The 13573-nt window shown below is 23.1% G+C and overlaps 1 protein-coding gene across 4 annotated transcripts in view; it reads left to right on the top strand.

The window, feature by feature from the left end:
* LOC122507762 (hexokinase type 2) overlaps window positions 1-13573 on the top strand; it is a 53174-nt gene that overhangs the window by 31480 nt on the left and 8121 nt on the right. For 3 of the 4 annotated variants that reach the window (XM_043620645.1, XM_043620644.1, XM_043620647.1), the window contains exon 2: window positions 11656-11818. In XM_043620645.1, coding sequence (XP_043476580.1) covers window positions 11656-11818 — 163 coding nt within the window. Of the gene's footprint in view, window positions 1-679; window positions 949-11655; window positions 11819-13573 lie in introns of those variants that run through there. The other variant, XM_043620646.1, reaches the window with a different exon arrangement.

Consider the following 13573-nt stretch of genomic DNA (forward strand, 5'->3'; position numbering starts at 1 on the left):
GGTGGCATGTGGACTAACTAAAAAAATTAAAAAAACCTACGTGAATCATCTTAGGGTAAATTCAGGAGAAGAAATGCTTAAAAATACAAAAAACTATTCTAAAAACTAAAGATATTCGACTTCCAAAAATATTGCAATCTAAATCAGGTCTTAAACAAAGATTTAAATGGTTCTTAGTGGCTTTTATGGTTCTTTAAATCAAGACCTGTCTGTCTTTCTTTACAAGACAATCATTTTTTTTACCAAAATATATATATATATACACTATTCCAAAAAATCTCCCGAGGAATTTCGCAGACAGACGAAAGATTTTGGCAGAATGGTGCAATGATTATCGGGCAAGAAAACTTTTGGAGAGATGCAGGAATGCCACGTGACCTCGTTGCCCTTGGGACGACAGGCGAGCCTCCTTCTCCTGGTTGTAGCGCATTCACCGATAAAACGTGGAAATCAGCGAGTACGCTGAGAGGGAAAGGGGATTGGCGGGGAATGGAGAGGGACACAGAGCCAAGAGGAAGCCAAACAACCTTGATGGAAGAGGGAACTACCCATACTTTCCAGTCCACACACTCCACCTCCACTTTCCTCCACCATTTAGCTACCCCCGACTTGGAAGTATGCACCCCACCAGCTCTCCAATTCCATGTCATGGAGGTGCGCGTGGAGAAGGCGCCTTCAACTTTAGTCTCAATATAAAACTGGATTGGTACGCACGCAACAGCGCATAGAGACGCCAAGTTTCATAGAGACGATTTTCCAACACACGTACCAAACATTTTCTCTCTCTCCCAAAAAGTGTCCAAGTTACAAAAGTGAAAAATAAATAAGTGCTCTAACTAAACAAAAAGTGAACTACTATTTTTCCTCTACTGTAAACAAAAAAAGAAAATTTATTCAACAATGAAGATGTCACCAACAGTAAATACAAGTGATTTAATTAAACCGGAGGTGAGAAAATGAAAAATTTTCAATTTTTTACTTTGGAAAATTTCGGAGTAATTAGGACAAAAGTGGGAGAATAATTAAATGACAATTGTTTTTTTTTTTTGAATGATGACAATTGAGCATGCCTCGTGTGCGCTTTTGCGCGAGCCATGAGGCGCTAGATTAAAAAGAATAGTCAAGTATCGACGTATGAGGGAAAATGAAGAGAGTGGGAATATCAATGTTTCAAACAAAGTTACGTGTACTTTTACGTAATGTTTGAAGCCACTATCGAACGTGTGTTGTCGTTTCTTCTTTTTCTTCTTCTTCCTTTTTTTCTTTCCGCAAAGAGAATAAATGAGTTGATAAAATATGTTCAATTACTGTATACGTCACGCAGTTTTGCCGGTCTCCCAGTTGGATATGAGAAAGAGAAAGAGAGAAATACACAAACCAGGTGCTTGAATCGATTCCTTATACTCGTGCACGAGTCACGAGGGCATCGGTTGCTTTTAAACCCGGCTTTTATTCACCTTAGTGTCACACACCCCTTAACCTTGAATAACACAGACTCCACCCAGATTTTCGATGATCATTCTTTAAAATTTCCCTTTTGGCAATACAAATCGTGTGCCTATTATGGTTATTGAGGTCCCTATAGCTACTTAAATGGGAAGTGAACTCCAAAAAAAGAGGAAATCAATATTAAGCGTTCGGTTATTTTATTCATCCAGATATTAATCTCACGAAAATGTTTCATTTTTGAAGAAAAGTACTGATTTTTATAAGTACCAAATATTTCGTTGTTGAAATAAACTTTTTGCTCTAGTTGTTAACAATTTTTCTAATTAAAGTAAATTTGGTTCTAAAGTAGGTAAATTTGTAATTACAGCACTACATCAAGAATTTGATTAACTTAACCGAAAATTTGGTGGACTAAACTACTTTTTGCTTAACTGCTCTTTTCTTGAGTTGAACCAAAAAACTGGTTAATTAATAACTTTGCTTAACTCAATTGGAGAAAATCTAGAGTTATCTAAAAAGGATATTTGACAAAACAAAATAATTAGTTACCCAAAACATTTGGTAAAATCAAACAAATATTTCATTGAACAAAACCTAATAATTCGTTAAATAACTCCAATTCATCCAAAAATGACCAAAGAATTTATTGACTCAATTGTAGATTCTATTTTCAAAACAATTAATTAACACAATGCAACAATTGGTTACCTTAACGACTTGCTTAATTCAACTACAGATTTTATAGAAAAAAATCAAATGCAGGGCTCGAACCAGTAAAAGTATTTACAAATACGGACATTACGGACCAAAAATGAAAAATTACGGACCAATTACTGACAAAAATATAACCAGTCCGAGTCAAATAAAAGAACATTTTACTTAAAACTACAAATTTTTTTTTCATACCTATAAAACATGAAGATATTGATAACTCCGAGTCTTCGACTCGGAGTGATCGATTTCTTCATGTTTTATAATAATTAAAGATGACCGAGTGATAAAATCATTTACAATTCAATTATTATTTACAAGAATTTTTAACTAAAATTCTTCTTTAAATCGATTATTTTTAATAATTTTCGAAATAGTTATTTGACAATTTTCAAATCAATTTGTTTGCAATATTCAGTTTTATGAAATTTCACTTATTCGTAAATTCTTCAATTATGTAAATAAATATTAGAAAATAAAAACTTCAAATAATATTAAACAAATTCAATTAAACTTTTACAAACAAATTAATTTCAAAATTCAATTAATTTTAAAAATTTAAGCTATATTGCTTTTAATATTCGATTATTATCTAAAATTTTAACTAAAATTAATTGTTCTGAAATGAAAATCAATTTTTATTAGAAAATTCTACTAGAATTCAATTATTTAAATACAAAAATAAATAATTTATTGAATAATTGAATTCAATTCCCATAAAGAATCGGTAAAATCGGTTCTTTAAAAATTTTCAAATTTATTTGTTTACAATAAAATTTTACAAAATTTCAATTATTCGTAAAGTTTGCAATTTAATTTATTATTAGAAAATAAAATTTTTATATAATTTAAAAAAAAATCCGCAATTAAAGTTTCTCAAAAAATATTAATTCCACAGAATTGTTAGTTAAAAATATGAAAAATTCAAATTTTCAAAAATTGTAATCTAAAACCTTTGCAAAATTGAATTATTTCTAAAAATTTACTGTCTAATGCTTTTAAAATTCAATTAAAATCTAAAATTTTAACTGAAATCCATTTTTAAATCAATGTTTATGAGAAAATTCTACTAGAATTCAATTATTTAAATACAAAAATATCAATTTATTGAATAATTGCAAGTTTCTTTAAATTGGATTCTCATAAAGAATTTTATCTATAAATTTTTAAATAACAGAATTCTTTCAACGAATTTTAATAAAATTTTCAAGAATAATTACATTTTTGAGGAATTCGATTGAAATTTTAATAAAAATAATTGAAATTCTACAATGAGTTTTATAATTTATGAAAATAATTGTATCCCCGTAAAAATTTTATTATTTATGAAAATAATTGAATGACTGCGAAGAAATTTATAAAAAAATTTGTAAATAATGAAATTCCTGTGAAATTTTTATTATTTTTTGAAAATAATTAAAAGTTTGTGTAGAATTTTATTAAATTTTTATTTAAATAATTTTTTGATTTTATTAACCATTGACTTTATTGAAAAGAACTAGTCTCTAAAAATAACCAAATAATTAGTTAACTAAATCAAATTATTGGATAATTTAACCATTTGTTCTACTGAACTGTAGATTTCATTGCGACAAAACGAAATAATTAATTAACTAAATAAAATAATTGGATAACTAAACTATTTGCGGTGAATTTAATTGTAGATTCAGTTAAGAAAACCAAATAATTAACTAATCAATTGATTTGCTTAACAATCTGTAAATTTCATTTCAAAACAAAATAATTGGTTAACTGAACCATTTGCTTAACTAAACTGTAGACTTTATTGAAGAAAATCAAACAATTGGTTAACCAAATCGTGACCAAATCAAACAATTGCCAAACTTAACCGCAGATACGACAGGCCAAGCCAAATATAATTAGTTATCTAAACCATTTGGTCAACTCAACCTTTCATTTAATTGAAAAAAAACTTTTTTGGACAAAAAATTTACTACCTAATCAAATTCGTTAATTTAATGCAATGATTAATTTAAAACACAACTAATTCTTGAGTGTAATAGTAAAATCTAACTTTAATCTAACATCTAAGTTTTATACACTTACAACAAGAGCAATCAGTTATTTCAAATGAATACACACTTTTATATCTTCAATGAAAAAGCATTTAAAAATTTTTGAAAACCAAAATTTCCAATTATTCATAAACTTAGGCACTTGATTCTGATAAGAAACGGAAGTAAAATACAATGATTTTAATTATTTGTAAAAATAGGCAAAGTAAATATTCCATCTTCCTAAGGTAATTGTACGAAAAAGCGATATGATGTCAAAGAGTATAATTATTGCACAATAACTAATTGCGCACATTTCTATATATATACACCTACAACAATCATTATATTATGTACGACAGAACATTGAGTGAATGTCCCCTCTCTTTACTTTTTCTACATAAAAGCAAAAAATATTCCGCACAAATTTTTGACACAATCTTAAATATGGAAATTGAGAAAAAAAAATGTTTAATAATTACTATTTATGAATTCAGTTTTTTATTTTTAAAGTCCAAAGAAATTATATGTTCGGAAATAATTGGAATATTAATATATAATAATTATAAATTATGAATAATTATGAATTATAAATTATAAATCATTATGAATTATAAGTAATTACAAACAATTATAAATTATAAATAATTACGAATTACAAATAATTATGAATTATAAATAATTATGAATTAAAAAATAATTATAAATTATACAGGGAAAAAAATTCACTTGGAACAAGTAAAAATTTCAAAGTTATAATAAATTCCATATCGACATCCACTGAACATTAATGTTAACAATTGTAAAACTTTTCAAGTCAGTGGAGCTTAGCAAACACTATTATATATTGTGACAACAGTATTGAGGTACATCACGCTAACAATGTTTAATTAGAGTACTCTGACATCTGACAATAAATAGAGTTTCAATACTTTCTAATTGAATTTCACTCTGCATTGAAAAATAAAAAACGTAATTTTACAATTTTTTTTTTTTACTTTTTTTGAAAACTGTTGAAAATTTTAATTAACTACTCTCTAAATCTGAATTAGTAGTTTTCTACTAGAATGAATATTTTTTTTATTTAACTATGAAAAATAACTTAAGCACAAATAAAAAAAAGTGGCATCCACATAGATACTTAATTTATTCTTTTTGAAACTATCAAGGAAAGAAAATAATTAAATTAAGTGTTAAAATAATTCAATAATGTTAAAATTATTTATTAATTATTAAATTTAACAAATCAAATTTAATGATAATTTAATTTATTTTGTCAACTAAATAAAAATGAATGTTGTGACCATATAAAAAATTGTGATTCCAATTTGGCAAAATGGATGACTTTATAAAGATAATTCCCACATAAAAAGTAAAAATAAAATATTTCGAGAAATAAATTCTTTTTTTTTTTTTGCTAAAGTAAATTACTTATTTTAAGTTAAATGTCAGAGCGCAAAATTATTTTTAGTTTTCTGAGTCTCGCGATATCAATGTAGTGTCTACTATACCTCTATTGTTATCGCGAAAGCAATGATTACAAAATTTACTCTCTTTCCCATTCTTATAACTTTTCAAACATATAACGACACTGAAATTTTATTTTAACGGTCAATTTTAATCTCTTTTCATATCTCAAAAAAAAGGATCAAAGACCTTTCTCAGAAATAAGATTATACTTCATTCTTTGAAATCGAATATAGTTTACTACTTGAACAGAATCAGTAAAAATCTCATAAGTGTCAATTTTAAATAGTTGCGAATTGTCCAAACGAATCGGGAATAAAGTACGAATAAATTATTCAATATTCATTTCGTCTTTTTCTATTCAAAAAATAATTTTAATTTAATTTTTAAAATTTCTTTAAAAATTAAATTTTTAAATATTTTTGTATAATATGCGACGAGCCAAAAGAACCTTAAAATCTAATAAAATTAACACTACGCTTCTTTTAGCAGATGCTAAATATTTATATATTCATTAAAAAAAAAAATTTTTTATCGATACCCACAATCGTTCAAAATCACTTTTTGTTATATAAATATAAGCGAAAAATATAAATTTTACATAACAAAAATTCTTTATATAAAAAGCTTATCTTTTCTTTTATTGCCATACACTATTCTACCGAATCTATTTTCTGCTTTTTGTTATAGTTTGTAAATGTCTTTTTAAAATTACATATACATGTAAACATATATGCTACAAAAAAAACCAAAAACAATTTAAATAAAAATTCTTATTTGTAATTGTTAATTTAAAAATGAGAACGAATTTACGAGTCTTACAATTTTTTGCAGAAGCTATTTGCAATTTGATAGAAAAATAAAGAAATAAAAATATTGATTTATTAATTTATTAAATAATTAATTAATTATCCAGTCATAATAATATTCTTTTACTAATAAGCTATTTTTATTATTTTTAATAGTTTTTTACTATTTTCTTTACTATTTATATTTTTTACTAATATTGTTAATGAATATTTTATTAATTTTTCTTGCACGGAGAAAAATGGAAAACTAATGATAATTACACTTATTTGGTTAAAAAAGACATTATTTGATTCAAAAACTGTTTATTTGTTTCAAAGAAATGTTTTTTTCAAATTAAAGAACTATTTCTTTGACCTTAAATCAATTATAAAATTTTCTTGATTTAATGAACAAATTTTTTGGATTCAAAAATATTTATTTAATTGAAATCTATTTATTTATTTCAAGGAAATTTTCCTTTTTCAATTAAAAAATTATTTCTTTGAACCTGTAGCAAAGAATAAATTTTTTTGATTTAAAGAACAAATTAATTGAATTCAAAGAAAATCTTTGTAAAATCTTTGTAAAAAAAAATTATTATAAATTGGAAGAAATAGTCAAATAGAAATTAATAACAAAATATTTTTATTAGTTTGACATCAAGCTAAATAATTAGTAAATATATCTATCAGATAATTTTAACAAGAAAATATTTTCTATGAAATTCGTTATTTTTCACTAATTGAAATTTAGAGTCGTTTTGTTTTCTTATCTTTCGAGAAATACATATATGAAAATAAAAAATGTCACTCAAAATACATCTACTGCAATTGTTTCGAAGTAATATTTTTTTTCTCCTCTATTCATAGTGTAAAAACATAACAACGTATTTTGTAATTAACATTTTTGCATGAAAAACCTGTTTTTATTACAAAAACAGAAATGAAGTCGCGTGGAACGTAGAATTCACTATAGAGAATGCTCAATGTACAGCACGAGGTACTCGTTTTAATGAACACGTAAAAAAATGAAAGTAAATTATCAATTTTTTTAATTTCAATAATATAGGTAGTTCAAATTTCAAAAACTGACCACAAAAATAATAACAAAATTTTCTACAAATTCTGTATCAATTTGAAAATTAACTTTTTACGACGAAAACGAAAATTTATTTGATTCATATAACCGACGACGAGTTGTCTATTATTTAATTAATATTTATACTTGATTCAAATAATTTTTATTTACGTCAATTAATTTGCTTCAAATACTGAATTTATTGCATCAAAAACTAAAATTTTTGGTTCTAATAAAATTTATTTGAATTCAGTAAAAATTAATTTAATTCAAGTAAATATTATTTGATTCAAATAAATATTCATTTTGATAATCGAAAAGTTATCGATCATTTGAATCAAATAAGTTTTTCTTTCAGTGTATTATAAGAAATAATAATCTAAATTAATGTAAATAAAATAGTTTTGTTAAAATAATTTTTCGTTAGAATAATTATTCATTAAAAAAAGATAATAATAATAATAATAATAATAATTATTTATTTATTAAAGAATAATAATAATTATTATTATTTATTTATTTATTAAAGAATAACCATAATTTTTTGTTAGAATAATTTTTCGTTAAAAAAAGTTTTTTTTCAATGTCTAAAAACAATGGAGAAATTAAAAAATTGTCGAAAATTGGAAATGAAAAGTAAAATTATATAAAAGCAAAATTTATTTGAAGTATCAATTTCTTCAAGATTCTAATGACACGAACAATTTACACAAATACGTTATGTGAACCGCATGTGCTTCAGCTTTATCGTTCATTCATGTAAATTCTATCGCACAGTTTGCGGGTGTGTCAATGACGTCAGAGAAAATCAATGGCAAGTATACAGCCTGAGAAACGGAAGATGCGAATATGATGACAAGGACATGACTTTGAACTATATAGAACATTATAAAAATACTCATTTTTATTTTTTCAATAAATATTAAATATCGAATATAAATTTAAATAAATGTCCTATATTTATATCAACCTTTCTAAAAATCTCTATTTTGACTTTTATTTATTTTTTTTAATTTTATTTTATTAATTTCTTTCCATCACTAAATTTAATTCAAGTTCAAATTAACACTTAATGAAAGAAATTTTCGTTAAAAGAAAAATAAAATACTTTAATTGTCCAAGTAAGCATTAAAAATAGACGCAATCATTGTCCCATTTATTGAACGATTGTGGAATCGCAATACATAGTTTATAGGAAAAAAAAGACGCACTTAAGAGAATGGAACGTTAAGTGGTAATTAAAAATAATTCACGCAATTCTATGAATTTCTTGACTAATCATTGTTATTGAAAGAAAGCCCAATTTTTTTATCGATTAAACGGAAATAATTTTTTTATATATTCGAATATTAAAGAAGCTAATTTATTCCATATAAAAAGAAATCTAAACTTGAAAAATGTTTGTTTTTCTCGAATTTGTGTTTAATTTTTTTTTTCTTTGTAATTTTCTTATAAAACGGAAACATAAATTACCGATTATGATATAAAGAAGCGTAGTGATAATTTTTATCGAGAAAAGTTTAATAATATGAAAAAAAATATTAGTTGTTTTGCTTACAGTTCTTTCTAATTCCAATTTATTGTAAATTACAGTGGAAAAAAATTTATTTGATTCAAAAAACTGATTATTATATTGAAATTGAATATTAACATCTAGTATTAAATAAATATTTACTTGAATTAAATAATTTTTACTTAAATCAAGTAAATTTTATTTGAACTAAAAATTTTAGTATTTGATGCAATAATTTCAGTATTTGAAGCAAATTAATTGACTTAAATAAACATTATTTGATTCAAGTAAATGTTTAATTGACAATAGACAAGTTAACGTTTATTTGAATCTAATAAATTCTTTTTTCAGTATTTTTTTTCTACAAAATTTTTATTTGAGTCCTCAAGTTTCCATTTTTAATTTCGATTCAGTTCAGAAAAAAGACAGTGACCTACATTAAATTTAAATTTTCTTCACGAAACATAATTTATACTTTGATTAAAAAAGTTCATTCACAGTTTTGTGTACAAATTCGCAATACCTCACAGCAAGTTAGAACCATTATTCACCCAGAAAAAAATTTATTTCAAACAAATATGATTTATTTGAGTTAAAAAAATTTTTTTGTCTCACCTACTAAATTATTTCTTTCTTTTAAATATTATTCAAATAATTTCTATTTAATAATCGTAAGAAAATTAAAAAATCAAAAAAATAATCGAATAAAGTAATAAAAATAAAAAATCGAAAAAATAATCGAATAAAATTATAAAAATAAAAAATCGAAATAATAATCGAATAAAAATAAAAAATAGTCGAATAAAATTATTTCATACAAATAAATTTTTATTTGTATCAAACGAAATTTATTCGAAACAAATAAAAAGTTCAGTAGACTCTGATTCAAACGTATGTTTTTTCTGCCTGTTACCTAACTCTTATTACGATAATTGCAATATATTTCTATTATTCAAAAACCACTCACCATTTATTCCAAAAAATTCCAAAATTCCAAAAATTTGCAGAATTGATCAAAGAAATGAAAATCTGGAACAAAAACGAAAAAAAAATTAAATTAGTATCGAAATACGTAAAAATTAATAAAATGAAATGACGAAATAAATTTATGATCGCATTGAACTGTTATATTGAGTAAATAACAGTAGTTTGATAAAAATATTCAACAGGCAAAATAAAAGGAAAGAATTAAGGAAAACTAATTTTTAAAATCGATAAAAAGAAAGATTACAATATTGTCTAAGCTCATTAACATAGATATTCAAAGTTTACTCTGGGGAAACATTATAACCAGTAGCCATAGGAAAAACTGGTTTTCATGAATAAAATGAGTATATAGCGCGAATCTCATGTTCATTCCACCAATTTCCAAGAATTCGATCACGTTTATCATAAAGCACGTGACTTATTACAAGATGAATCATAAATACTATTTCGTAAATTGATTGTCATTAAGAAATTTTATGTTAATTTCAAAGTAACATTAAAAATTCGCCAATTTTATTCTTTCAATGTAAATTATGTTTTATCAATTTTATCCAATTTTTTTTTTTATTAAACTATTTCAATTTTTTATTATTTAATAAACAATTTTATTTTCATGTTTTTATTTATTATTTAAAACTGTTTTTATTTCCATAATTTTATTTACTATTTATAAACTATTTGACTTTCATTTTTTATTTTCTTTTTTTTTGTTCACTATTTTCAAACTATTTCATTTATTTATTATATACAAACTATTGAAATATAATTTCAATAATATAAAATATCAAAAACTGTAAATGAATTCTTAAAAGAAATTGAACGAATTGAAATTTGAGAATCGATAACATTAAAAAAGAATTGCAACATAAATGATTTACTTTTTTCATTTTTCTTTTCAAAAAATTAATGTTTTAAACCTTCACTGAAATAAAAATAAAATATTTTTCTCTAAACCATTTGCCTTGAGGTGTGTTTCCTGTTATAAATGTACAAAAGTTTTAGAAACTTTGTCTTGTATTATTTCCTTGACATGAAAAAGTATTTAATACTATTTTGTATACTCAAAAAACTAAAAATAAATTATTAAAGATTATTTTTAGTTACAATATACAAACATGAATAAAATATTCAAAAACTTTTATTTTAAATAACTAAATAAATTGTAAGTTTAACATTTAACTATTTGTTTTTAATACAAAAATTATTTCAATACACAAGTTATTTATTTACATCAAATTATTTAATTCCAATTCACACGAAATTTTTCTAATTCAAAAAAAAAATTATTTGCGTCTACTAAATATTTCTATTTGAGAACAGCCAAGTACAAATAGAATTGAACAAAATATTTTCCCTTTCACAATGAGAAAATCCAGATAATACACTCAAATCTCCTTAGAAAATGAAGTAAAGCTAGAGATGAACTTTGTGAATCTGTATTCTTCGAAACATGACCGGATGTTACTTCTTAAAAAGCAGATAATACTCATAGCCACTGACATTTTAAGGAATCTATTACCAAGAAAAAAAACAGTATTTAAAATATTCCACAAAAAAAGAAAGAAAGAAAAAGATGATCTAATTTAAATGAAAGTCTCTATGGAGTAAAATGTGGAGTAACCATTAATATTATTTTTTTACTTTCAGATAAGGGAGATCTGTAAAGATCTAATCTTGACTGATAAACAATGTCGGAAAATTATGGAAAACCTGACAGAGGACATAAATAAGGGATTGTCAAAGGATAGGCATGATGAAGCTGTTGTCAAATGTTATACAACTTATGTTCAAGACCTTCCCAATGGCACAGGTGAGTTTTTCTTTTCTCACCATGAAAAATATTATTCATCTTCATGTGATCAAAAAACGGAATTATTAATTTTCGTAATTAGTTATTCAGCTTAAAAAAATTTCTTTGAAAAAAAAATAAATCTTTATCACCAAAAGAATTAGTTATTTTTTCCACTGAAAGAAATTACAGGGTTGCCACGCTTTTGCTCTTTTCAAATTCCCTGACTTTTCCAGGTTTTTAAAACGAAAATTATTCAAAAACGTCAATAACTTCATTTTTAAATAAATATTTAATTATTGTTTTTTTTATAGAAATTAAGATATTCAAAAATTTGAAATTCAATAACTAAGAATATTATTATAAAACATGAAGATATCGATCACTCCGAGTCTTCGACTCGGAGTAATCGCTTTCTTCATGTTTTATAATAATTAAAACTTGCTACTTTGTTACTGTAACTTCTTCAAAAATTATTTTCATTATTACGATTATTCATTTCTAGAATTCTTAACTAAAATTATTCTTCTTTAAGTCGATTTTTTTAAATAATTTTTGAAAAAGTTCTTTGTGAATTTTCAAATTATTTTGTTTAAAATTTAATTTTACGAAATTTCGATTATTCTGACATTTTTCAATTAAATATATTAGAAATTAAAAACTTCAAATAATTAAAAAAAAATCCATTAAACTTATTGAGAAAAATTAATTCTATAGAATTCTTAATTAAAAGTATGAAAAGTTCAAAGATTTTAATTTGAAATTCATTTTTAAATCAATATTTATATTAGAATATTCTACGATAATTAAATTATTTAACTATAAAAATAAATATTTTATTAAACAATTGAATGTTTCTTAAAATTGAATTATCTTGACAAATTTTAATAAAATTTTTAAGAATAATTGCATTTTTCGAGAAATTTGATGAAAATTGTATTAAAAATAATTGAAAAATTTTGCCAAGAATTTTATTAAAAGTTTTGAAAATAATTGAATTTTGGAAAAAAAAATTTATTATTTATAAAGATAATTGAAATTTTGACGATAATTTTTTTAAACTTTAGACCATAATAATTGAATTTCTACGAAGAATTTTATTACTTTTGAAAATAATTGAATTGTTACGCAAAGAATTGCATTAAAACTTTTAAAAATAATTTTATTTTTTAAAGAAATTTAATTCAAAATTCATTGAAAATAACACTTAAATTCTAATAAATAAATTGTAGCAAAAGTTATTAAAATAATTAAATTTCTTTGATAAATTTTAATAAAATTTTTAAGAATAATAACTTTTTTCCAGGAATTCTATTAAAATTATATTAAAAATAATTGAAATTCAGCATTGAGTTTTATTATTTATGAAAATAATTGAATAATTTATGAAAATAATTTGTAAATAATTGAATTTCTGTGAAATTTTTATTATTTATGAAAATAATTAAATGTTTGCGTAGAATTTTATTAAAATTCCTGAAAACAATAGAATTTCTGGGAAGAATTTTAATATTTATCTAGACAATTGATTTCTTTTTAAGAATTGCGTTAAAATTTTGTAAATAATATTAAATACAATATTAAAAAATTCAACTAATTTCAACAGAATTGAAATTAAAATTGTATTAAAAATAATTGAAACTCTGTGAAATTTTAATTATTTATCGACATAATTAAATGTTTGCTTAGAATTTTATTAAAATAGTAAATATTTAAAATCATTGAATTAAGGAAAATTTTTGTTAATAATTAAAATTTTCACAAGAATTTTATTAA

This window comes from Leptopilina heterotoma, unplaced genomic scaffold, assembly GCF_015476425.1.
Source record: "Leptopilina heterotoma isolate Lh14 unplaced genomic scaffold, ASM1547642v1 Lhet_51, whole genome shotgun sequence".
NCBI lineage: Eukaryota > Metazoa > Arthropoda > Insecta > Hymenoptera > Figitidae > Leptopilina > Leptopilina heterotoma.